Source organism: Stegodyphus dumicola, chromosome 3, assembly GCF_044657685.1.
Source record: "Stegodyphus dumicola isolate Sdum_Otavi_A_Nest chromosome 3, ASM4465768v1".
In the NCBI taxonomy this organism is placed as follows: Eukaryota; Metazoa; Arthropoda; class Arachnida; order Araneae; family Eresidae; genus Stegodyphus; species Stegodyphus dumicola.
The window spans coordinates 146,414,246-146,442,042 of record NC_140770.1 but is presented as its reverse complement, the minus strand read 5'-3'; the positions used below and the strand labels follow the sequence as shown (position 1 = coordinate 146,442,042).

Genomic DNA, 27,797 nt, shown 5'->3' with positions numbered 1-27,797 from the left:
AACTCAATTAGACATAAATAAAAGTAAAGATACGTGGGTAAAAAAAGAGAGCGTTTCTGATAACAGCATTATCATATTTATTTCTGTTAAATCTGAGACACTGAAAATTGACCCTGTCATGATAAATTAGGAAGCGGTTCTTAAGGTAACATAATCAGTATTTTTCCTGAACTGAAGTATAAATTTATTCGCGTTTCACAGTAAAAAAATATAACCATTAACTTCTATATCTCCAAGATATGGAAATGAAAGACAGTATAAAGTAGTTAATAAATGTGATTAAAGTACACCTAAATCTACGTAATAACTTCCCATATTCATATCTAAAATGAAACAATAACCTAACAAACAACATACATGACAGCACTATTTAAGAAAAAACATGAACTAGTAGTGTTTGAAAGTATAAATAGCAGAGGGAAGGTACCAGAACTAAAATTTCCATTTAATAAAAAAATATTTGTGTTTTTTAAAAAGTAAGCAATTAAAAGTGCAATAATCATGGATTGCAATATTTAGTAATACTGATGTTTCTTAACACCATTTTTTTCGATCATAGGTTAATGTATTTATTTTTAGTTTCTACATTTTAGAATAGTGGTAGATTACAATGATTATTTCATGCACTTTTTATAATCAATAACTTTCCTTTTGTTACTGTACAGAAATAATTTAAACAATATGGTATGTGATAGTAAGCTACGTACATTAAATAGCACACGGAATTTCTCTGTTATCACAAGCACATAAAAAGTAAGCGAAGGAAATAGAATATACTTAAATTTAATAAAAAATAAAACCTAATTTCCAACATTCATTTATTGAGACAATGTAATAAACATACAATAACGGCAATATACATATATATATAAATAAAAAATTAAAAATTAAAAATTAAAAAAAAAAACGCGAATTACACAGTGTTTGGAAGGGGTGTACTCCAACTGCGCTGATGAAAATCCCCCCCCCCCTCGTCCTGAGATAGTCCAACTGCGCCGATCAAAATTTCTTTCCCCCGTTGGCCACAGGGTTACAATTTTATTTTTCGAAGCCAACTGTAGCCAAGAGGAAAATAAAAATAAATAAATATATTTTTTATAAATGAATAGTGGATTTGTTGCCAATCTAGAGAAACTAAGCTTCGGCAACAACAAAGATAACGCCTTCTTTTATTATTATTGCGAATTAAGTCATGCTTAATCCTTTCTGGAATTTATTCCAGGAAATAAGTGTTTAAGATTTCTAAAGTAAATTTCTTAGGGGTTGAAATTTAAAAAATACAGCAGAAATGAGAAGAGATCTCTTTCATATCATAAGTTTATTAAGCATTATATACCCTACACGAGCACGCATTCCTTGAAACTGAAATACGGACATAGCGGCACAGAAAAATATTTTTTGAAAAGAACTATGTAGTAATGCATAAATGAAAGAAATTAAATAAAAACTATCAAAGAAAATATATACAGTCAAAAGTCGTTAATCCGGACTCGTCGGGACTTCGGCGATTCCGGATTATCGATTTTTCCGGATTATAGATCATCAGTTTAAATCGCGTAAGATGGTATGCAGAAATTCTAAAATTAAAAATTTGAAACCGTAATTTATGAAATAAAGAACAATTATGATCTAAAGGGTATCAAAATTTACAAAAAAAAAAAGCTTAAAATTTATTTGTTTACTTTCTTAAACTTTTCTTTCCATGTAAGTTGTTTAAGTTGCTTCGTTTTATGTGATAATACTTTCTCTTTAATTCTATAAACAGACATAATTTTTTGTTCAGTTACAAAGTTCCGCTGTTCAAGTTCCGTTAATTGCTGAGCCGAGAATACCGACTAACTTGTCAATCGAAATTTTTTCGTTTTCACTAACCTCTCTGTCACGTTCTTCATGTCTTTATCCATTTTTTGCAGCAATTCCACTTTTTGTTTGATGGACATCGAAACATACTTTCGTTTTGTACGATCCTTTGGGAGCTCCAGATTCGGAAATTCTATTTGACATAATCGAAAGTTCAAGTTTACTTTTATAGTATTGCTCTTACAGTCTGCAAAAAATAATAAGCCGCATCCAATTCGAAAATTAAGGAACAACGCAATCATCAACATTAACTGAAATAGATAATTAGATAATTTTAGCTTATACCGTTCGTTATACATAAAACGCGCACGCGAAAACGTATTCTGCGCTTGCGCACACGCAAATGCGCAGTCGTAAGAGGTCTTACGCGCACGCGTAAACGCCTATGCGCATGTGTCAACGCGGCGCATGCGCAGAAAGTTTTTAGCTTTGAGGTTCGGATTATAGATCATTCCGGATTATGGGTGTCCGAATTAACGACTTTTGACTGTAATAATTATTACATCAAACACTCCCTTGACCGCAAGTGATAGAATTTTGTTTTCTCGTTTATCTTTCAGCAAAGCTTATACAATTAAATAATCACTTTCATTCGCGTAAAATTATAAACAAATATAAATTATTATAGAAAACGCATAAAGTTAAACACTACAGTGTGAAAGGAAAGTTCTGGAATAAAAATGTTAAGAAAATTAGATGAGAAATAATACATAATTTATTGATATCCATATAAACTCTATGCTTTTGGAAAAAGTTACACATAATTTGCACTGAGGTATCAATCACCGAAACCAAGTTAATTTCTTTCCTTATTTTTTCTTACCAGAGGGATTTGTAAAACGACACTAAGGTGAAAAATTTTGCAATATTTTTAAAGAATAAATTTTAAAAGTATTTTTACTTCGTGAACTGAAATTTTTACTATACATTTTTACACAGTAAATAAGTACAAAAGAAAAAAGAAAGAGTTAGGGGATCACTGGGACTAGAAACTCGGGTCGAATTACCAATGTTTAGTGACTTTTCCGCTTGATCATAAGACCTTTTGAAATTAGGCTGAACAGTACATTAAAGAAAATAGAAGATACAGCACACGTAAGAACAAAAGTGGGCTGAATTAGAGATTTACATGTTTAATGACTAAGTTAAACTTACCTGTATGCCATTATGAAATATTAGGAAGTAGCATAAAAGCATGAGTGAAGAAGGCAATGGCAACTAAATCATTCTAATCTAAATGTATAACATTATCAGTATCTGCTATTAATTTCAATACTGCTGAAAAAATTATAAATGAATTATATTATAAATCGTATGAACTCGTTGCATTATAAATTACAACAGTTAGAAATATTATTAGCGTGATTTAGCGACCATCTTTGTTAACAAATAATTTCAAGTAACTAATTTTACAAATAAGTTAGCCTGAAACTAGGTTAGAAAATAAGCTACATGCTGAAGATTAAGCTTTGCCAAGGTGTTAGAAACATCTTCTGTTAACTAGAGTTATGAAGCAAGAATTTGTAAAAATTATCATTTAAATATAAATTGGCATAAATACAATACAAATTGTATAACTTTTACATACATAAAAACTTGAGTACAGTGCAACAATATGTGAAAAAGGAATGGATTAAAAGGGAGACTGAAAATCCCAGGATATGAATATAAGGGAGTTTGAATTTTTTTTTTGTTAATTATAAAAATTCTGATGATGCTCATAATTATCAATTTATTAATTAAATGTGTATTAGAAATTAAATGTATGCCAAAGTACGTCAGGTGGAAACAGAATAAATATTTTCTAGTATTAGAATATGGAATTTGTTAAAAGTTCGTTTCTAGTATTAAATATAATAAATACGGGAATATATTGCAATAATATTAGTGTGAATTTAGTTTGGTGTATTTAATAATGGCAAAGCACACTAGGGCTATCTGCCTAAGAGGAGGGATGCCTTCGTGGAGGACTTTCTAAGGGAAACTGGCCCGTATACACGTTACACATGGGGAAAACCACGAAAACGCCCATGCAGCCAGCCCGTTCACGGGATTCGAACCTCGGACCGAACTACCAGTGTTCAGCGACTTTACCGCTCGGCCGCTGGTGGGCCCTTAGTGTGAATTTAGAACGACTTAAGAAGTCCAATTTTTAGATTTAATAAAGATAATTTTTATAATTAAATTAGAACTGTTTACCTAAAATGGTAAATTTGAAAGTTAAAACCATTCTGCTGTCTAAGAAGATTTGTTAATATTTATCTAGACAAGAAACTTATTTAAGGTGAGCTACAAATCCGACATTTGATACGTTGATTATGTATCAGTTTTGTGTATGTCATTAATCTATCAATTTTACTATTAAAAACTGATATATATATATATATATATATATATATATCAGCGACTAAAATCTACAATTTGGAAAGTTTTTAATTCTTACAGAGAATAAAAAAGATCTGGCTCATCATTCCTTTAAGCATCATAAAACTTTAAAATGAGTGTAAAAGAAATTTATTTTTTAGCACACGCCAGACTTTAAATTAATATTTGTTTTACATCCACAATTTTTACAATATTGATAAACGAAAATAAAGGCTTGCTGTCTCAATAGAATGTCCCATTAATGGCGATAAACGACTTCTTGTAGCACCCAATCTTCTTGGAAAGAAATGGGGGACAGGAAACGTCGCGCTGTTCCAGTAGGCGGTACTGGCTGTTCGTGGATTAAAAAAGAGGGGGACGGGGATTTTCGATCAAATTTGGCGCAGTTCGTACTCTACCTTTGGAAGAATAGATACCAAACGAAAAGTAATAAAACTGCAATTTGCAATCAATAAAAAATATTTAGTTTTTTTTCGAAAATAAGATATTTCAGTAGTGAAATAACTGCTAACATGTGATTTGCATTAATTTCGGAAATATGATTTTTTAAAGTACATAAAATGCATAACTTAATAACTTACTTTATAGGTTAATTTCATTTTAAAATATTTTGCTATAATATTTATAAAAAATATTTTAAGTATTAATTACTTTAACAAAATTTTAAACGATTATTTAGCACGTATTTTTAGTACTAATTTAGTTTAATAAATCAACAGTATTTATATTAAATTTACATTTCATTAGATGAGTCTACCTTAGATTAATATATTTAGATGAAGTAAAGTAATAAAACATTGCAAAGTAAATCTTATGCGGGTTTCAGATTCTTAAAAGGGCAGATTTAATCTCTTTTCATTCTAAAAATAATGCTGATGAACTAAAAAATAATGCTAAAACGACCACGTCTAAAAACGGTCATATCATGACGTTTCAACAACGTCGGCAAATTGCCAAGATGCAACGGTAAATATTTTGCTTCTTCGCAACGTTGTAAAGACGTCATAAAATTTACCACGACCACTTTGCAACGTCGTATGCTACTTGGGAAGTGGAAGTCTGATAGGATAGCATTCACAAGTAAAATGATGGTAGGCTGGTGACAGCAAAAGAAAGGTGGCGAATGATTTGGGAATAAAACAAGGTGCACTTTAAGGAAAATACTTAAGTAATTTTTTGTTTTGATTTATGATATGTATACTTATAATGTTGATTTTTTTATTTCAGTCTTTGATATATACTTTTAACTTACTTTTTACTTGTACGTGACAATGTATGTTTTATTCTAATTACCTATGATAGTTTTTTTAGAGCACGATTTCAACTTCACTTGGACCTTCCACGGATGAAATGGAAAGAGAACTTGTTCAACACTGTAAAGACTCAGGTGATAGATTTTTATGGTTTGACCCGTAAGCACTTGATAAATGTTGCTTTCGGGTATGGTGATAGGAATCGAATGCATCTAGATTTAACAATGAAAAGAAAATAGCTGGTAACTATTTTCATGCATCTTTAAAATCATTTTGTACGAAAAATAAATAATCATTTTGTCATTTTAAAATCATTTTTTTGGAGGCATAACCTGACCATCCGAAATCTAAAACAATGCAGTGTAGCTACACAGGCTGTTAGGACATTTTTAGACAATTTTCATTGTAATTACAGAAACATTATATCTCAAATTTCTAGTAAAGCCTTTTGTAGTATCGGAAGAGGAATTTTATCCCATTGGTCTCGAACAACTTTCCATAGTCTAAGGAGGTTTGCAGGTCGACATTTGGACAACCCGTTTTTTTTTTTTTTTTTTTTTTTTTTTTTTTTTTTAGCGCAAAAATACATTAGGGATAGATCAGGAGATTTAGTAGGGATATGAGTGAAAGGTGTGACATTGATACCCCTTTCTCGTTTCATGTTCTCCAAGAAATTAACAGTAAATTTTGACGTATCGCTGCTTGCCTTGTCTTGATGCAATTCTACTGATGGATCATACTGTGTGTAGAGCGAAGGTATTTCATATTTGAGAACTGGGTATAAAATATATTTTGCTTTAAGATTTTTTTCTCTTCTTTGATGGTAATAAATGGATCTCTTTTCAGAGCCGTAGCTAGAAGTTTAAGCGCCTGGAGGACAACTGAGGATTTTGCCCCCACCCTTCTGTGTGCCAAGAATGTAAAACATTTCATTCTAAAATTTCATAACATCAATTTGGCACCTCTTGGTTGCTGCGCTCGGTGACAGATATATCCCCTTGTCGCTGCTAGTTACGCCACTGGTCACTTCTTTTATTACAGTCTTTAAGTGAACCTAAGATTCGTTTATTGTGGCAACATTTTTCCATTTTTGTCCGGATAAATGTTTCTCATAAAGAATTCTGCAGCGCGTTCGGAGATATGTCGTGGAGAAAGACGATGTAGATTATGTTTCTTTCGCCTTTTTAAGATTTAAATCAGCATTGATCACTTTACAGTTGACATCGAGAATTTTAAGGATTTTGCAACTGTGCTTTGACTTAGTGGATTTTTCTTTTGTTATTAAAGATTTTACCTTTGCAACGTTTGAAACGTTTCGTTTTTTCCTTGGATACGTATTCGGAACAATTTTTCAACTTGAAGTTAAATTTTGACGTTTGTTTCCTTTGTTGTTGACAACAATACCTATCGTAGCCTTAGATATCGATCAGAAATATAATTGCAGTTAAGCGAAAAATTCCGAGCAGAAAATTTTTTTTACAGCAAAGCAGTCTATAAAGTGTGTGAAAACCTCTTATGAGCAATGGGTTTCAAAAAGTGCAAGTAGCATGGTTCTATAGCAGTCGGAAGCACTGTTGTGTTGATAAAAAGTTTCTTGCTCGTAGGAAATTGAACATGGATGAGACTGTAATCTCAGCTTTCCCAAACGGCAAAAACACTGTCTGTAAAATTTCCAGTGCGGAGAGGGGCCAAATAATTACCGCTGTGTGCTGAATGAGTCCTACAGGGGTTTTCGTTCCCTCCGCATTGATATTCTTAAGAAAGAAAATGAACCCACTTTTATACAAAGAGGCACCTAGTGAGACTCTACCGATGATCAGCAACGCTGGTTATGTGAATTCCTATTTATTCATAGGCTGGTTGAAACATTTTGTCGAGCATGTGAAACCAAGTGCCGAAGACCCTGTTCTGTTAATAACAGATAATCATTCATCGTCCTGCTCACTAAGTGCAGTTATTTTTTTGTCAAGAGAATAATTTTTCTTGCTCTTCCACCACATGCAAGTCATATGCTTCAGCTATTGGATAGATGTTTCTTCACCTCTCTGAAAGTTGCCTCATGTGAAGCTGAAAAGTGGGTTATACAAATTCCAGGAAAAGTAATACGCTGTACGAAGTTGTAGAGATTTTTCAAAAAGCCTATTGTGCCACGGCCAGGATTCAACTTGGAGAAAAAGAGTTCCCATGCAACCCTGACAATATCAGGGAGGATCGCTATTCTTCTTTGCTGCTTGCTATTGTGCCTTTGGATAATTATTTCTCAGTGTCAGCCTCTCCTAGAAGGAATAAAATCTCAATTTACACTTCAGACATAGATGTCAGTGTTACTCAGTCGTGCCACTTCCCAAACAACATAAAAGACGAGATAAAAAGGAAACAAACAGGTAAAAAATCTGAGATCATGACCTTCATCTCCAATCAGAAATGTGTTAAAGGGAAAAGAAAAGGATAGGCTAGGATCAAATAAAGCAAAGGATAATCGGGCTCGTAAGAAAAATCAAAATAGGAACAGGCTCAAAGAAAGGAAATGCTTAAAAGCAAAACGAATAGTCGTAGTCGTTTTGAATACGCCCCAAAACTCAGTTCCTTCAATGGATTCGGCAAACAATGAGGATACAATCTATCCAGCTTGCAAAGAATCATATGATGAAGCTTGGATTCAGTGTGGCATACGTAAGCAATGGTTGCATGGGGCGTGTTCCAGTTACGAAGGCCCACGGAGCATATGTATGTCACTACTGCTAGTCTTTTCGGACGCGTACTCTTGACCTCACCTTCTGCATACTCTTATCTGCCACATCGGGTAAGAGTACTCATATGGCCTTTTTGTTCCTAACTTGTTTTGATACATTTTCTCATTAAACCATAATTTCTACGTTTTGTATTATTCTTCCATAGTTATAAACTATAATCCTTTTTTTTCCGAAGGTCTGTCGTTACATGTCTAACTTTTAAAATGAAAAATCCACTAAGTGCGTGCTTTTACCCTCCTTTCCTATATAGCAAAACTGAAGACTTTGCCTTCCATTTTAATTTTAAATTATAATTTATTTCAAATATTATCAAATTCATAGGAACTGGATTTCACCTTTGTTAGACTGCTCTATCGAAGAAAGAAGTGTTGTCCATTAATACCACAAGTTTAACAAGTTATCGCCAGATGTGTAAGTCGGTTATCCGATTATTTGCACCTGTTCCTTAAGTGGAGGCGGGAAAGAATTTTTGAGTAAAAGTCCACTATTTTCCTTTTTAGCTCAGTTTCCACCGACTGAAATTGGACATTACCGGAGTTCTCAACCAGGAGAGAATTTTTTCTTTGGAGAGGGAATTTTATAGTTTGAGGGGGAGAAGGCTCTCAACCTTTTAGTCAAGTATTTAGTTTTAGTTCAAGAAAGTCTTTATCAATATAAAAAACTATTTTTATTCAGGTTTTCGTACTTATTAACATTTTCTATATTATTTTTTGTTGTTTAATTGATAAAACACGTTAGAAAATAGTTTAAATCTAAATAAATTCACATATGTATTTTTCAAGTTTTGATGAGGGGGTATGATCTTCTAGCAATGGTGAAAGTGATGTATGGGGCAAAAAAAGGTTGAGAACCTCTGGTATAATGTCTGTGCAGTATGGGGGTTTTTTAAAATACTAGTGAGCCGAAGATCTTCTCAAGAGGTTTGTATTAGATGCGTCCCCCGAGATGTTCCCCGTCGATATTGGGATAGACCTTCCCCTTTGTCACGGATATAATTCGGCCACCATTTGTGGTGCACTTGCAGCGTTTTCGGTGATGATACGGTTAAATAACCGATAGGTATTGGCCATTCTCTAAGAATGCGATAATTTGCAAATGTACGGCGTCTGGGCCAATAACATTTTCTAGAGGAAATCGTCTTTGATGTAGTTAAAGAGACGACAAAAAATTATTATCAACATCCATTTGTGTTCAAAAAACTGCATTTTTTTCATCTTTTTTTGCTTCGAATGCTGATATCCAGATATTTTAGCCGAAATATGTTTTTCTGTTTAAATTGCAAACGTATCACTTTTTTTTTCATCAAGAAAATAGTATTAGAGGAAATTCTAATAACTGTTGGCTTGAAAAAATTATAATATGTAAATCTCAGATTGAAATCTAATATCTTGAAAAGTTTTAAATTAAAAAACATATATATATATATATATATATATATCATAAAATTCAAAAGAAGTGCTGGCTGCACTAGTCTTTTCGTGATTTTCTTCTTATATAATGTAAATTTGCCAGGTTTCTGAAGAAGTCCCGCACAAAGGTATTCGTTATCCTAAGTAAATAGCCTAGAGTGCTTTGTTATAATTGATTGAAAAAGAAACAAAAACATATCTTCCTGAATAGAAAGTAATGAAAAATGTGGAATAACGAGGAACTGTGGTTTCAGTTAAAAACCCAGTAAAATTATTCGAAACAGATTAAAAAATTTCACAATCACAAATGTGAAAATTTGTTGGAATATTATATTTGCTTAAGAAAAATGAATTTTAACAAACCAAGAAGAGAGAAGATGGAGAAGTATTATAATTTTTAGAATTAAAACATGGGCAAGAATCGTAAAACAATAAATATTTGGTAGAAATGGACGGCTTGCTCACAAAACTCTGTGCACATTTTTTATTCAGTAAGATTTCTTTTCACAATATACCATGTCGAAATATCTCCTAATTTCTTTTTATTCTTATTAAATAGGACTTAAGTAATGCCACCTAGGCAATTCACGGAATATTCAATGTTGTTTCTAAATAAATTAAAAGTGGCTAATACAGCTAATACAGCAAACGATTTGCTGTAGTTGAGAAGATAATTAGATAAATTTATAGAAACCAATAATAAATCAGATCGTGTTGAATTTTCTGATGCATTTTACTGTAAAATAATCAAGAAATAAAAACATATTTTATTTACATATTTTATTGATTATATAAGAAATGCAAAAACAATTTTTCTTACATTAAAATTACCAAACTATTTACATATTCTTAATTACCCGTCTGTTCAAAAAGTTCAGGGAAAGGTCCTGTCACATACGTAAAACTTGCAGTAACAGAATTTGTCCGTTGCAGGGCATTTCTTGCTACAGAAGAAATGTATGAAGTGGTATTGTTCGGGACAGCGTAGTTTGTGTTTGCAGCGCAACTACAAAAGCATTTTTTGACCATTCGGAGCGATGTTACATTTTGAGCAAATGAAGTTTGAGCAAATTATTTCGAATATTTTTATACCATAAACAGGCTCTTGCTTTGTCAGATGTGCCTTTTCTTGCCAGTTTTCTAAGTCTCTGACTCCATCGCTCTCTCTTATCAAGGTGATTTTATGGAATCCATATTTTTAGGCAATCCAAGATATCTATAATGATATGACGGCCAATTTGTTGACAAACATAAAAAAGGCATCCTGACAGTGCTTCTACGACTTTCATGAAAGCTGAAGTAAACAATCTACATTTCCATGGACGTTATTTCGAAGGTGAGTAATAACTTATTACATTTCAAACAGAAATGCTCTGCAAGATTTTTCCCGTTAACGTTTTGAACATAGAAATAAACATTTTAAAATTATGCAATGAAATGTACTATAAATATACGTAAGAAATACTGGTAAAAAAACTTCGTAACATGCATATAAGCGCAATTTTTACAACATTTATCCGAGTAGAAAATCTTTGAGATCTATATCCCGAATAAAAGAGGCAATATTTTTATCAAACAAACAAAATAATTACCTAGCACTTGATCGAAAATTGCACAGAGAAATTTCTAAAGTAAATACAAATTTTATACGTAGATTTTACTGAAGATGAACAAAAATATAAAACACTTCTCATATGATATGAATCAAACGAGAAATCGCAAATCAAATATCACAGACTTGATTAAATAAATAGTTTTATTCTAAGTTCTACCTCGTGCTGTATTAAGTTTTATAAATTAAAATTGATAAATGAAAAAAAAATGGTCTCTCATAAAGCTAAATCTATTTCATGACACACAGGATAAAGATTATATAGCACACACAAAAATTTCTAACTTACACAACTCTTGCGTTCTTATAGCAATAAGTTAACATTTATGTTTTAGTCTTTTCACATTTATAAAACAACGTTTGCTTCAAGCATAAACTCCAAATTTGTAAAACCTTTGTTTCGAGATACTTCGTGACTCTTACATAATAATTTCTTTAATATGAATCTGTCTTCTTTGGCAGCATTAATCATGGAGAACAATCTGGAAAATACACTATCCAGGTTAAAACATCAAAACATGCAAATCTGGGATATCAAGAACACGACGACATTATTTCTTAAAATAACTTTAGTTTTTAATTTATATAAACTACACCATAAACATATATAACTATAAAATAAAGAAAATCTCTAACTATAATAATCTCGCTCTTAGAAAAATGCAAATACGCTTACATACACTTTGTGATTCTTGATTCACAATTAGCAAGTAAATTTCAGTTATTTCAAATATTACCAGATAATACTTCGAAATTATGCGAGTACGAAGAATATAAATAACTTCCTAAGTGTTGTTCATCTTTTACGCCGTATTAGTTTGCAGTAAAGAATATCCTTTCTTCTCATTAATATAGCTTATCTTAATCAGACTTATTCTTTGTTCAAACTTAGACATGTTAATTTTAAGTAACAGCCATTAACTTCGATTGCACTAGATTCTAAATTTAATCAAAAGGTTTGATTATTTGAAATGATTTTGATTATTTTTTTATATTACAAATCTAACAAAACTGAACTTTTTCAGAAAGCAAAATTCTTCTCATAGTAAAGAAAATTAGCGCAAGAAATGTCTGAAATATCTTTGTCATGAATAATACAAAATATTATTTTAGTTTTTGAAATATCAAAGCAAGCAAATAAATCACGTTTGAACAAAATTAATCGTAGTTTTCACTGAAATTTTTAGAAAATTCTGACCATATTTTGGGTGCAGTTTATATAAACAATTATTTTAATTGAAATGCCATTAATAATAATTAATACATATATATTGATGAACATTCAAATACTAACACGAACGCTTTCCTATTTATAGAGCAAAATGTTGTAAGCCTAGTGTTCTTTAAATATACTAACTAAACTAATGTAGATATTTTAACTGATATTTAAATTACATATAAATAAGCGATAAAAATTTACTTTCATAATATGGCATATAGATATTTGCATATTCATCAAAGCCCGAGGACTTCCAAGTATACCCAGAAGTAAGTTAAGAGTCACTGTGTGCTCCAAAGTAGATGAAAAACACACTGTGATTCTTACTGAAATGGCTTGTCTTATTATGCTATAGCTTTTGTAGAAGGTTTTTTAATGAAGAATGACCGCTGACCTTGAACATTTCTACTGTACTGTACTACAATACTGTAGAATATTTTAACATATTGTATATGATACGTAGATATGATTGATATTGTCTTTTCATTAAAGGGTTCATCTTTCATATATCAATGATGAAGAAGCTTCGTTAACGGTTAACCGCAACATTAACTGATTCCAAGTTATTCGATTATTTAAATACATAGAGGTTTTACAGTAGTTCCTCCTGAAAAACTTATACATATTCTTGGATTTCAGTTGATTAGTAAAATTGTGAAGTTACATTATAAATTGTTAAACAGCATTAAAAGGACAGAAATAAAGAAATCTGGTGAGGACACTATATGACTTCCTTGTATGGCCTTTTAAATTATACACATTTTTTGTTGCACTTCATCGCATTATTCTAACTTAATTAGCGGATCCTCTCAAGAAAAATTGAAAATGACATCAAAAATTGCAAAGAAATTAAAAATCCAGGTCAATTTTTGTCGTACAGAAGTCAAGCTTCTTATAATTTTATTTTTTTGGTAACGCGTATGAAAACTTACCCAAATATAAGTATGGGAGTAGGGTGACTGCAATGAAAGTTATATTCCGTTATTTGTCCAAAATAAATTTTTTTATTAAATTTGACATTACCAAAATATAAATATTTTTGTCATTCAAAACACTTCTGTAATTGGAAGTACATGACTACGAACACTGATGGCGAAAATAAAGACTGCGTAAAAACTTTTAACCCGGGTAAGGGTGTAAGTCTATGTAAAAGTATATATACTTTAGGTACTGCCAATTGCAATACAAATGGGAGATACACAACTAAATATTATAGCAGTCCCATATTCAAAATTCCTACGTTCTACGGGTGATCATTTCTGAATAAGGGGATTTTCGAGATTACTTCGTACAAGCAAAAATCGATTTTGATTTTTGCTTGTACTTTTTGTACTGGATATATCGTGGCACTCAATGTGTTAAAGAAATCTTGGATAACACTCGTGAAATGCAACTGTGCGTTAAATGATTTAATTAAATTATTTTGAAAGGAAAAGTTGCTTCAACTTAGCATTCTGCTGATATTTTACTACATCGTGATTCACCTACAATATAAATTTGATAGCAATGGAATAAAAATAGATATATCAAGATTTAAATCGACGCATAAGATGAAATTTTTTTATTCTTTCGATTTTTGTTAAAAGGAGTTGATATTACCAGAAGTTTTGCTTTTAATTTGATTTAACAATTACTTGCTTTACAGTTTTTTACTATCACAATAACTTTCTCTCGAAGAATAGAATAAACACTACTTCACTTTCTCTGACAAAAATATTAATTATAATTTAAATTTTTTATTAAATATGCATATTGCATATTTGTCTTTAATGTCATATTCTATTCTGAAGTTACTAAATATTTTTCATACTGTTATTGATGTAAAATTATAGTTTCTGAAATCAAATTAAAATATCAATCAAGAATATTATTCTTCATTGTTCATTTGCAAACCAAATGTATTGACACTAATTTAAAATAATGGGATTCTATTATATAGCATATATTTTATATATTCCTTCGATCACATCATGACAGTAAGAACAACTTTTTTTTTCTTTTTAAAGGCTTTCTGAATGTTTATCAACGACTCACAATAAATGATGTTTTCCCTCGATATCTTCTTTGGGTTCTAGGCTATACTTCATCACTGTTTTTTGCTGTACTGAATTCGAAACTTAATGCTATGTCACTACGTGCTAGTTTGGAAAATTTTTCCAAAACAAAATTTTACAATAACTGCTTTATATACTCGTAGGCATCAAAATTTCAGGAAAAGTATTTCGTTATATGTGACAGGAAATAAAAGTTCAACTTCGAAAAACGTGTATTTGGTAGCAGAACTACTGTTATCATAGCGAGTTATGGCACTCTAAAGAATTTTAACACAATCCACCTTTACTGCGAAGCAGATTCTTCAAATTACATCAATTGATTCGGTATAACTGAATACTGAGTCAAGTACTTTGTAGTTGGCGCTACGTGAAAATGCGTTTTTTGAGACCGAACGAACCTTAAATTCTGCATTCGCAAACCTATGAAATCTTGAAGTCGGTTCATAGAAGTAACAAAGTATTAAAATCTTCGAATGGCATCCATGTTTGAGATAATTTTAGAGAAGTTGTCAAAAGATAATATATGGCACTGACGCTAGTGGACGAACAATTTTGTACGTTGGTGCTATTGCAAGATTCGAAAGCAATAACAAGCCAGAAAATAACAACAGTTGTAAATATATTTTTCATATTAAAAGAGTTTCCCATCTTGAATCTCAACATCGTATAAAAAATATGTTAGTGCTTTTGTTCACGATAATGCTTTTGTCCTCGAGCCTTCCCCGTTTCCAAAATTTATAGGAGGGACAGAAATTTCTGTCCTTTCAACGTTCATTTTATTCACATGATCTCGTACCAGCCGAATTCTGTTTCATAAGTAAGCACATCTGTTTAAGAATCCTTAATTTTACAACACAGAAGAGTAGAATTAGGAAATATACCAGTAGTTGTAGGATATCTCAGAGCAAGTTTCAAAAACGCTTCAACGTGTTGGCAGTTGCAAGTGTTGTTGCGAAGGGATCAGCTCTTGGTCTTGGAGAATATACGACTCATGTGTGAAGTTCTAAACTTTTTAATTCTATATCATGAAAATAATAAAAATATTTTGTCTGTTTTTGGAAAACTGAAAATGCTACATAAAGTTTTAACATAGCATTCTTCTTACAGTTCTTGGAGGGGAACGTTTATTCTAATCACTTAAGCAGAAGGCTTTGAGGCATTGCAGTGTATTATTGACGGTGGGATCCAGTAGGTTTAATAAAAAAATTAATTCATATTTATCATGCATAATAGCCCCATATAAACGCACCCACTAATAAAAGAAGTATTGCATTTGCATTGCATATTCGTCCCCAGAATGGTTTTTCAATGATGGCTGCTGCAGCCAGGGTTGCTTCCTCTTCTGCTGAAACTGGGGCCTCTTCTTCTTCGGTACTCGTAGTAGGAACACCGCATACAAAATATAAAAGTCTTTTCCACCTGGGCATCTGGGATTCATCTGAAATGTAGAATATGTAATAAATATTTGAATTTTATATTACTAATAGAGATGCAGAGTGTTATTCCAATGTTTTGAGTTTAAGAAGTACCCAGTTGTTTGAATACATCACTTACTTAATTAGTAAAAATACGAAAATTAATTTTTATTTCTGATGGTAATAATCTGGCTGAAAGAATAATAATTTCTGAAAATGTAGAGAGTGCTCTTCATCGTAATATGAGATAGAGAGTGGAATTAAATCCTCATTATGACACCCAGGGAATCGAGAAATATTTTACAATGAAAAAAATCGAATATTTGCAAACAAGAAACAAATATGAATATATATGAATAGTAAGAGAAAATCTTTTGCACATACGTATTTAATACGACTTAAAAACATTTTCATGCATTTAGTAAGTATAAAGCTACAACGAAATAGAAAAGTATAAAGCAAAGTATGCGTGATAGCCACAGTTTATTAAGTGTCATGCATGTATTATCTTATACTAACTAACCAGATTAAAAATTACATCATATACATTTGTGGATATAATTATTAACTTAAAACACATGCCCGCTTGAAGAATCAGTGTGTATGCCAAGTGTACAAGATTAAACAATATGGTAGTTAGATCTGGGTTATAATCAGTGAAAGGGCTGGCTGAATGGAGATTTATATGGTTTTCCTTAACATAGGCCTGGGCCAATTTTTCTTCAATACTCCAGGACAATATTCCTACATTTATCACGTATCATAGCTCTCCTGTATTTTCAAAATGGTTATTAAGTTGACTTATATACTTGTATCTAATGTATGTTTGTAAGTATTTTAGGATTATGTAAACATTTATAGCAAGCATTATAAAGTATTTTATATTAATTATTTAATTTTAATAATTTGGAATTGTACTATAACTTCTCTTTTTCTTTAGCTCTCACCAGAGAGCAATTGAGTTAAGGGTATTTAAGGCGAAGGTTTTAGATAGAGAGCTTTCGGCAGCGATACTTGCATTTTCCTCCTATAGCCCAGCGCTGCCAAATAATATTCCTGTTTTAGCCATTTGCTAACCGGAGTTAAATTACGCCATTAAAGTTTAAGCCACCTTAATTAGCCAAATTTGTATAATCTCGAGCTACGATCACTTTTTAATTGCAAATTTATCTTTACATTGTTTTAATATTCGCAAGTGACAGATTTTTAATCGTACCCACGAGTTGGTTTTTTAAGAAACTCTGTGAGGATATGGAAGCCGAACACTCGTCTTTGTTGTACTGTAGCAGTGCACAATGACTGTCTCCTGGTAAGAATTGCAAGAATTGGAGGCTCCCTTCAGCTCACCTGGACACAAGCGTGCCCATAGCTCAAAAGAAGGGGCCCCGTATCTCCACAAACGAGGGCAGCCAGTAACCCAGCCACCCCCAAACAACAAACAAAAATACTAAATAAAAACTAAATAAGCACATCTAACACAATATTACAGACTAACAAACAAAAAAAATCCATAAACACAAATTCACAACATAGAACACCACAGATATCCAAAACCCATACAAACACAGAATTCAATTTTAACAGAAGATTTTTACCAGCGCCCTATTTTCATTCATAAACTTCATTAGAGCAATAGAATATAATTTAAAAACTTTAAAATTAATGACACTTACATTAAAATCAGTAATGTTAAAAATCTGTCTAATAGGGGCTGTTAAACTACAATCAACCACGAAATGCCTAGCATCACCATCAACCTGACAACTATTACATAATTTATTTTCCTGCAGTTTAAATCGGTTGAAATAGAACGGAAACCTACCATGTCCAGTTAAAACCTGATTAACATCAATGTTGTTCATACATTTCATTTTATTTGTGATTTTAATTAGTTCCATAAATCCTTTGTTTTTAGGTGAAGAGAACCACTGTATTTTCCATTTGTTAACGCAATATTTTTTCATTCTTCGAATTGCAATTCTCTTCGAACCTGTTACTTCAATATTCATTGCACTGACATTTGAGACCGCCTGCTTGGCCAGGCTGTCGGCCCTCTCATTACCAATGAAGCCTATATGGGCTTTAACCCAATGTAGCTTAATATTTAAATATGAACTCAAAGTTTCTAAATGACTCTTAATTTCGACAATTAATGGATTGAAATTGTCTGGGCGGGAGAGCACATGGAGAAGTGACAGGCAGTCAGTGTAAATATTTACACATGTGGGTATAAACAAGGTATTTTTAATCCATAATAAGGCTTGTTCGAACGCTTCACTTTCGCCTCGAAAACTGAATTATATATATTCAACTTAAACATTCTATCATTCACCTCAGTTCCATAGTAAAAACAACAAAAGCAGCTCCTACGCTCCCTCCGACTGTCTCCTGGTATTATTTTACCACGCACTTTTGAACTGAGACAAGAAATTTTTATTTTTCCTTAAAGAGAAAAGATAGAAAGATGCAGAAGATTTTGCGGATGATTATTTTAAAATAAAACTGGCACATTTATGCCTCATTTTTGAAAAGCCGCATTCCCTTAATCTCTCTCTCTGCAGCGAAAACAAATGCACCCTTTGAAATCAACAGAAAAAATGTCAGCTTTTATATATTAAAAAATAACTGATATTATGGAGAAGAAAACTGAATGAAGATGCGGGCAAAAATAATTTTTTAATGTCGTAGCAATTTTTGATGTTAAATGAACTTGATCTTTTTCAAGATATAAAAACCATGTTTGAAGGGCACTAACCACAGCTAATTATTTGGTTTGAGAAATAGTTTCAAAATGGAAATTTCGTTAGATTTGCATGGATTCAAGATCCATTTAATACCAGTGCTTCCTCTGAATTTACTTCTGCGGAAGAAGAGAATCTTATCGAGTTATCTTGCAACCATAGTTTCAAAGAAAAATTTGGCAGCATGAAATTGACGGAATTTTGGATTTCAATAAAAGACGAATATTTCCTTTTAACTGATAAGGTTCAGTGGATTTCATTTCCATTTTTGACGTTGTTTTTGTGCGAAGCTGGGGATTTTGGCTGTCGCTGTAATAAAAAGCAAGTACAGAGCAAATCTCAACGTGGAAGGAATTGACGGTGCCAGTGTCCAGTTAAATTCCATTATTTGAGAAAATGTGCAGTAATTTGCAGGCTCATCCATCGCATTAATTATGAATTTAATAGTAATAATACGTATAAGGAAAACTTCAAGTAATGAAGGTACACGAGTTTTATTTATTAGTCCTTTTGTCCCTGAAGGACTACTGTTTTCGTTTTGCGATATCGCGTTGGTTCACTATAAATGTCCGTTTCACTTTTCAAACTGTTGCCCCCAAATGTTAGAGTCCTGCATTATACTTGAAGAAATTAAATAATGAAAAATCTGCGTAAATGTATGCATATTTCTCGCATTGTGATAAAACAACGGTACCTAGAGCCATCCAATTCTAAATGACGTAATCCTACTGCGAAAATGGGCATGTGGAAGCCCATAAAGGTAACAGGCCAAATGTTAAAAAAACACACCTTTGGGCGTAATTTAAAATCTCTGAAATCTTTCAGATTTTTATTTTTTATTAATATTTTTTTATCTTTTATTTACGCTTAGTTATACTTTTTCTTAGTGCAGGTTGCCACGGAAAAAATATAATTGAAAAAAGTCGTCGTGACTCGGAGAAAAGAATTCGTAAGTAGAACTTTTGGCGACTGCTGACCGTTTCATTGCCACTTTCGCCCAGATTTTATCTTTACATTTGCTAACTGTATTCACTCGCTTTGTTCGAGAGCTTGAGCCAAAACTTGCGAAGAAGCAACCTGCCTTGTGAATTTTCAGTATTTTAAATATAATCGAGTTTTACGTTACTTTGTGTTCTGTCAAATCTCGCAAGCTCTGCTACTTTTACAAAGTTGTGTAAATTTGTTAGATTGAAGTTCTAATGGAAATCTTTTTTCAAAAAAATCTCTTGACATATGATTACTTGGATACTTGACATACCTAAATCTCCCGTGACACTGATTCATGGGAGATTTAGGACGGGGCGATAAGTCACCAGACTAGCCTTTCAAAGCCAAAATTTAAAATCTAAATAGTTAAGTTCTCTACAATATATTTATATAATTATGTATTTTTATTTGAAATTTCGCATTGCCATTCTGCATTACTTTTCGATGAATCCTACATAAATGGAAAACGAAAAGAAAGAATTTCGTTTTATAAGCAAATTACATTGATTAGAAACTTCATCATGCATTTCTTAATTTCATCAAAACAAATTTTAAATTAAACTTCTTAAAAAAATCTGAAAGGTTTCAGATTTTAAATTACGTCCAAACGGGCGTTTGTTAACATTTTGTGTGTTATGTTCATGTTCTTCGCCCTTAAACCATAAAATTCAGTTCAAGAGCAATATCACAAAATAATTTTAAAATGAGCATATCTTTAGAATTTCACATATATAGTCTCACGCGCTGGTGATAAAAATGTTTTTTTCTGTACAAATTTGCCATTGCTCGCTTTGAAATCCTCGAGTTTGTTAACAAAAAATTCGTTAAAGTTTTACAAAATATGAAATCGATCATAAGACAAATTCCAAATTTCAAATTCGGGCTTCCAGATGCCCATATTCGCAGTAGGATGACGTCATTCAAAATTGGATGGCTCTAGGTACCGTTGTTTTATCACAATGCTAGAAAAATACATGCACTTATGCAAGTTCTTCATTATTTAATTTCCTCAAATATAATACAGGGCGATAATATTAGATGGCAATAGTTTGAAAAGTTAAACGGACATTCAGAATGATTCGACACAAAACAGCAAAACGAAAACTATAGTCCCTCTGGGACAAAACCCCTTTGGACTAAAAAAAAGGTTACAGCTGAAACCATTGCGGCAAAAACATCGCGGACAAAAATGTCGCGGAGAAAACAACGCAAGGCGAAAACGTCGTGATACAAAACATCGTGGGAGAAAACATCGCAAAGAGAAAACTTCGCAGTTCTAAAACATCGTGATACAAAATATCGTCGTAGAAAATAAAACAGTTCAAAAACTTCGCAGTTTCAAAACATCGTCGTCGAAAATATCGTGGTAAAAAATAAAGTATCTACAAATCATCGCATGACGATAACATCGCAGACATTTTTTTCAGGCTTTAATAATTGTAATATTTCTATAATGATTTGTGAGCGCAAGATAGAAAGAAGGATAATCTTTACTTTCATATTTTTTATTAACTAATAAATTTTTGCTGAAAATGTAAGAAGGAAATTTAAGCATAGAAAATTAAGGCAACTTATAGCACTTAATAGAATTTTGAACTGGCATAGTTAACTAATAAAGATCATTAATAAATCATTTTTTATAAAGTTTTTACCGGTAATTTTTCATTAAAAGTATAATGTAAAAAAGAATAGAAAAAGAAAGCTACGTAACTGCATGACCTTATCTATAAAAAATTGCTAATTATGAGATTATTTTCTTCACTTTTGTCAATCTAATACTCTTATAATGAAAATTATTTCTTGTTCTGCTTCAGTTTATTCTTAAGTACTAAGTTTCCTTCTTACGTTTTCAGCAAAAATTTATTAGTTAATAAAAATATGAAAGTAAAAATTCTCTCTTTCCCTCTCGCGCTCACAAATCATTATGGGAATATCCATTTACAATGTTCTTCGCCCTTAAACCATAAAATTCAGTTCAAGAGCCTGAAAAAAGCAGGTCTGCGATGTTATCATCCTGCGATGATTTGTCGATACTTTATTTTTTATCGCGATATTTTCGACGACGATGTTTTTAAACTGCAAAGTTTTTGAACCGCTTTATTTTCGACGACGATATTTTGTACCACGATGTGAGTGAGTGAGTGAGTGCACCGCTATGATGGCTTCCGACCACGAACATGAACCAAACGGAATTATATACCATCACGGCGGGGAAGACTGCAGAGTAACAAGGTTGAATATTATATACTAATAACAGTTTTTACATATTGATAACTGCAAGGCACTAAGCGTTATTCTGGTTATCTGCTTTAAGTTCTTAACATTTAAAACATTATAATATTATACACTGTTGTTTCTGCTTAGGCAGTGCCTTGAGATTTTCTCTATTTTATCAAGGGCTATTCTGTTTTTGAGTGTGTTATTCATCCACATTGTCCAGGCACAGTCCGCTGGTTTCTTCAAGTGCCAGTTTCTTGTATGTACACAATGGAAGTAATAATGGTCCGTATCGCCTTCCTCTCCGCATTCGCAGAAAGGAGTATCCCTAAGTCTGAATCTGTTCAGGTATACTGGGAATGGCCATGACCTGTCAAGAACTGTGTTAGTCTAGCACAGTGGGTCTTTATTTCCATGTTAACTTTTGGCAGTAAGCGAAATGTCCTTCGTCCTACCTCTACCTCTGTCCATCTACTTTGCCAATTTTGTAGCAGACTTGTCAAAGTTGTTCTCTTAATATGAGACCAAGGAAGTTTAGTTGGTCTTTCTAATATATCCGTGCAGTTGGCTGCCTGCTTGGCCATTAGGTCAGCGGCTTCATTGCCTTGAATCCCTGTGTGAGCGGGAACCCATTTTAAAGTGGGTCTGTGCGAAATAGGCATTGTCAGAAGCTGTTTCTGAATTCTGTATACCAAAGGACTCCGGCTGTTTTGACTTGCGATAGCCGCCAGACTTGATGCCGAATCACTGAGTATGGAGAATTTCTCCTGTTGACCTGTGTTCGCATATCTAATTGCAGCACTGATAGCTAGAAGCTCTGCTTGGTATACCGAGTTGTTCAAGCCTAATTTCCTTTTCCGCTCGAATGTTACAACTCCATTTTCTAGTCTACAGAAGGCGCTGCCCGTGCCGTTCTCAGTTTTGGAGCCATCTGTGAAAAGGTTATTACTGTACCTCTGAATTGGTTGGTCGTTTATACTGATACTGTCGGAGAGATTAAAAGCTGCTGGATGAAAGTTTTTGCAGTTGTGTTGATCCTCGTAGTCCAAGTGGTGATAACTATGACCCCAGAGTGTTGAAGTTTGACTCAGCCTGGTAACCCTTACGATAGCTGCCTCCCTTTCTACTATCAAATCTAGGGGAGGAATTCCTGCTAGTTGTTCTAGGGCTAGTGTTGATGTGGTACGGTATGCCCTGCATACTTGAAGTAGCTGCTGTCTCTGAATAGAGAGCAGGGATCTTTTCATTGAGAGGTAAGTTCGCCACCTCAGATTGCTGCTCCGTAAGTTATTACTCTTTCTGTAATGGTTCTATGCCAAATTTTTAGTAGCTTAGATGAGATACCCCATTTACGTGAAGTCATGCGTCTCATGTTGTTGCTTAGGATGCTAATTCGAGTCTTAAGATTCCTGACATGTGGCATCCAAGAAAGTCTGTTGTCGAGTTAATAGCCCAAGGTATTTCAATTGGGGGAAATATTTTACCGGTATCCCATGGAATTTAATGCTTGGGTTGTGTCTTAGCTGCCTGCTGCGTCCTATGAGTAAAGCTTTAGTTTTCTCTGCCGAGATCTGAAGCTTATGTGCTCTGGCCCATTGAGAGAACAGATCAAGACAGTATTGAGATCTCATTTCGAGGTTACTCCTTCCTGCCACAACTAGCATAAAATCGTCCGCATAGGCTATGATTCGAGCGTATTCTACGCTCTCAAACTGACGAAATGCCGAGTTTGCCACTATATTCCACAGTGTTGGTCCAAGGCATGACGCCTGTGGGCACCCTCTAAAGACATTCTTGACATAAATGCCGCTGTCTGATGTTACTTGTACACTTCGATCTTGAAGGTACGAACGAAGGATGGTAATAATGGCTGTTGGGCAGGCCATGTTGTGCAGCAAATTTATTACGTCTGGCCACCAAAGGGAGTCAAAGGCTCCCTTGATGTCAATGGCTATTACCAGTGAGTGCAAATTGTTATCCTTGTTCTGTTTGATAGTGGCCATTAAGTCTTTTATGGCATGTTCAGTTGAGTTGCCCATTCGGAATCCATATTGGTTGGGATGCAGGGCGTTGTTCCTTTGCAGGAAGAAGTCCAGTCTGTAAAGAATTACTCTTTCCAATACCTTACCGAGCGCTGGCAGTAGACAGACTGGCCTGTAAGATGAAGGTTCTGCCGGAGTTTTGCCTGATCTTAGGAATAACGCCGCTTCTGATAACTTCATATTTTTAGGAAAGTACTGATGTTTCCAGCAAGCTGAAATGACCACAAGGAATAGTTTTGGGAATTCCCGATGTATCTCTCTAATGATGATATCAATTCCATCCGGACCTGGAGCTTTTTTGGGTGCCAGAGTACGTATGATGTTGCCCACTTCCATTTGCGTAGGAGGGATTTCGTCTCTTCTGGTAACTTGGCGAAATTTCACGCTGTAGGTTTTTCTCGCTTCCTCTTGCTCCTCTAAGAAATCCTCTTCATCATCATCAGGAAAAACTGCATTTATGATCTCACTGATTACTTCGATGTTGGATGAGGCAGTGCTATTCACCATAGACGAAAGGGTCGTGGCACGAAACATCTTGTTATATGTTATCTTTTGAGTAGGTCCAAAGGCTTTAGTGACATTACTACAGTACGTTCTCCATGAGATTAACTTGGCCTCTTTAATTTTTCTTTTATATAAAGCTCTGGCTTTATTGTATGTTATCATTTTGAGTTGCCGTAGATATGGATCTACCGAGGATTGTGCTTTTCTGCGAAGTGCCCGAACTCTGCTCCTCTCTGTGTTAAGCTCTGGTGACCACATCCTCCTGGTGACCACCAGGATATCGAGTGTTTTGCCTTTACAGATTTCAAACGATATGCTTTGTGGGCGGCTTGCACTATTTTTGTAACTAGTAAGTCGTAGAGATTATCTAAGGAGTTTCTGTCCTGGCAGTTGTTGAAATCTTTGATAAATGTCTCTACATGCGCTCTGTATATGCATATTTCCTCATGCATATATCGCATGAGCAATAATAACAGTCTTACAATCAGTAAAGTATTGTATCACTAATATATCAGCCTTGTATCAGTAGTGTATCAGTTATATTTCATCAGTAATGTACAAGTAATGTAACAGTAGAACATTGATCTATGATACTTTAATTCTCATTTGGGGGGGGATCTCTGTAACGGGTGTCCGCCGATAACATCGTGGCAAAAACATCGCGGATGAAAACGTCGCGGAGAAAACAACGCAAGGTGAAAACGTCGTGCTACAAAACATCGTGGGAGAAAACATCGCAAAGAGAAAACATCGCAGTCTTAAAACATCGTGGTACAAAACATCGTCGTCGAAAATAAAGCAGTTCAAAAACTTCGCAGTTTAAAAACATCGCCGTCGAAAACATCGTGATAAAAAATAAAGTATCTACAAATCATCGCATGACGATAACATCCCAGATATGCTTTTTATCAGGCTTTAATAACTGTAAATGGAGATATGGTTCCCATAAAGATTTGTGAGCGCAAGATGTAAAGAAGGATAATTTTTACTTTCACAGTTTTTTATTGACTAACAAATTTTTGTTGAAAAAGTAAGAAGGAAACTTAAGCATAGAAAATTAAATGCAACTTATAGATTATACTTTTCATAAAAAATTACTAGTAAAAACTTTATAAAAAATTATTTATTTATGGCCTTTGTTAGTTAACTATGTCGGTTTAAAATTCTATTGAGTGCTATAAGTTGCATTAATTTTCTATGCTTGAGTTTCCTTCGTATTTTCTCAGCAAACATTTATTAGTTAATAAAAAATATGAAAGTAAAAATTATCCTTCTTTCCATCTTGCGCTCACGAATCATTATGGGAATATCCATTAACAGTTATTAAAAGCCTGAAAAAAAGCATGTCTGCGATGTTATCGTCATGCGATGATTTGTAGGTACTTTATTTTTTACCGCGATATTTTCGACGACGATGTTTTTAAACTGCGAAGTTTTTGAACTGCTTTATTTTCGACGACGATGTTTTGTACCATGATGTTTTAGGACTGCAATGTTTTCTCTTTGCGATGTTTTCTCCCACGATGTTTTGTAGCACGACGTTTTCGTCCGCAATGTTCTTTCCGCGATGTTTTCGGCTGTAACCCTGTAAAGTATAATTTCGTGGATTTATTTACTGACTTGTGCAAAATCATTTCCATTTCATCAGTATTAATATTCAGTTTTATATCAATGTATCAGTATTGTAGCAGTATTAATGTGTTAATATCAGTACCAGTATTATATCAGCCTTTAATCAGTTCTGCATCTGTCATATTTGCATCAGTAATATACCAGTAATGTATCTTGAATATTAATCTGTAACTCTGTAACATGTTATATTGTATGTCTTGTCGTACACGTTGATTACCTTTCAGGTGGCATTATGTATTTTGAAGGGGTGCTATAGAGAGTACAATAGTACAAGAAATGTAACAGTAGAACATTCATTTGTGATATTTTAATTCGCAATATTTTGAGTCTCTGTAACGTATTATTTCGTGGATTTATTTACCGACTTATGCAAAATCATTCCCTTTTAATCAGTAATAATATTCAGTGTTATATCAATGTATCAGTACTGTAGCAATATGAATCAGTGTTAATATTAGTATTATATCAGCCTTTTTTCAGTTCAGCATCTGTCATGTTTGTATCAGTAATGTACCAGTAATGTATCTTGAATATTAATCTGTAACTCTGTAACATATTATATTGTATGTCTTGTCGTGCACGTTGAATACCTTTCAGGTGGCATTATGTATTTTAAAGGGGTGCTATAGATAGTGGTGGACGTGGTGCTATACTAATTAACCGTTTGATAAAGGGATAGTGCCCACGTCCTCCGTTCTGTCTCTCTCTACATGCGTTCGAATGTGTTCCCGTAAAACGGAATGTCCTCCAAATGCCGTTTTGAATCTTTTCTTTATTATGTAGTCTATAGGAGTATCCAGCCTGTAAGTAATAATTTTGTGATCACTGAGTGATGGCAGGTCACTCACTGTGCAATCTTGTATGTACGGTGTTGTATTGGGAGTTGGTATTGTCAGATCTGGCTACCCTCGAGCTCTAGATGTTTCAAAGGTAGGCGGTGAATCCTGAGCGTTGATGACAATAAAATGCTTACTGTCCAAGAATTCTAGTACCGCACTTCCCCTTCGGTTCTCCGAGTCAGCACCCCATAGTTGACTGGTGGCGTTAAAGTCTCCTGCTATGATACAGTGTGATGCCCCAGTTAGAAGGTTAGAATTAAGTTCTTCTAATAGAGAGGTAATATCTTCGCTCGGGGGTAGATACACAGCAATAATATCAATGCTGCAATTACTAGTGTCTAGTCTGATGGAGACTGTATGCTCTGTGATTTTCATTAGGAGAGGGGAGAGAGGGCCACTGTAAATAATCGCAGCTAGCTGATTCTTTGACAGAAACGTTCTGCTGTGTGTTGGAACACTAAGAATCACTCCGTTGTAAACGTATGGCTCTTGGAAGATTCCGACATTGGCAGCAGTATGTGTCATTACTTGCAGCGTATGTATGGTTGCTGCATAGCACTTCTGCAAGTTACACTGTAAAAATCGAAGACCTGCTGTTTATTTAGTGTCATCTTGGTTTAGTTCTTAGCAGTGGTCCTTCTCAGGCTCTCGAAATGGGCTCCATACACTGGGCAGGAACTTGAAGTAGCTGGGTGATCTGTGCTGAAAGAGGTCCCCTTTTCAGAATTACTACTGCAGCAATTAGTGCAACTCACTTTTTCCGAGCTACACTCCTGCGTCAGGTGGCTGTTACCACACTTCGCGCAAACTGGAGCGTTTTTACAGTTCCTGCTATAGTGACCGAACTCCTGGCAGTTGTAGCAGCGTATGATCCT

General features: G+C 33.6%; 1 protein-coding gene across 1 annotated transcript in view; it reads right to left on the bottom strand.

Annotated features, from left to right (window-relative positions):
• Nucleotides 1–10,425: 10,425 nt before the first annotated feature.
• LOC118192661 (sodium/mannose cotransporter SLC5A10-like) overlaps nt 10,426–27,797 on the bottom strand; it is a 97,360-nt gene continuing 79,988 nt past the window's right edge. Inside the window, exon 15 of the mRNA XM_035363665.2 lies at nt 10,426–15,983. Within this exon, the coding sequence (XP_035219556.1) occupies nt 15,766–15,983 (218 nt within the window). The 3' untranslated portion in view covers nt 10,426–15,765. The remainder of the gene's footprint in view (nt 15,984–27,797) is intronic.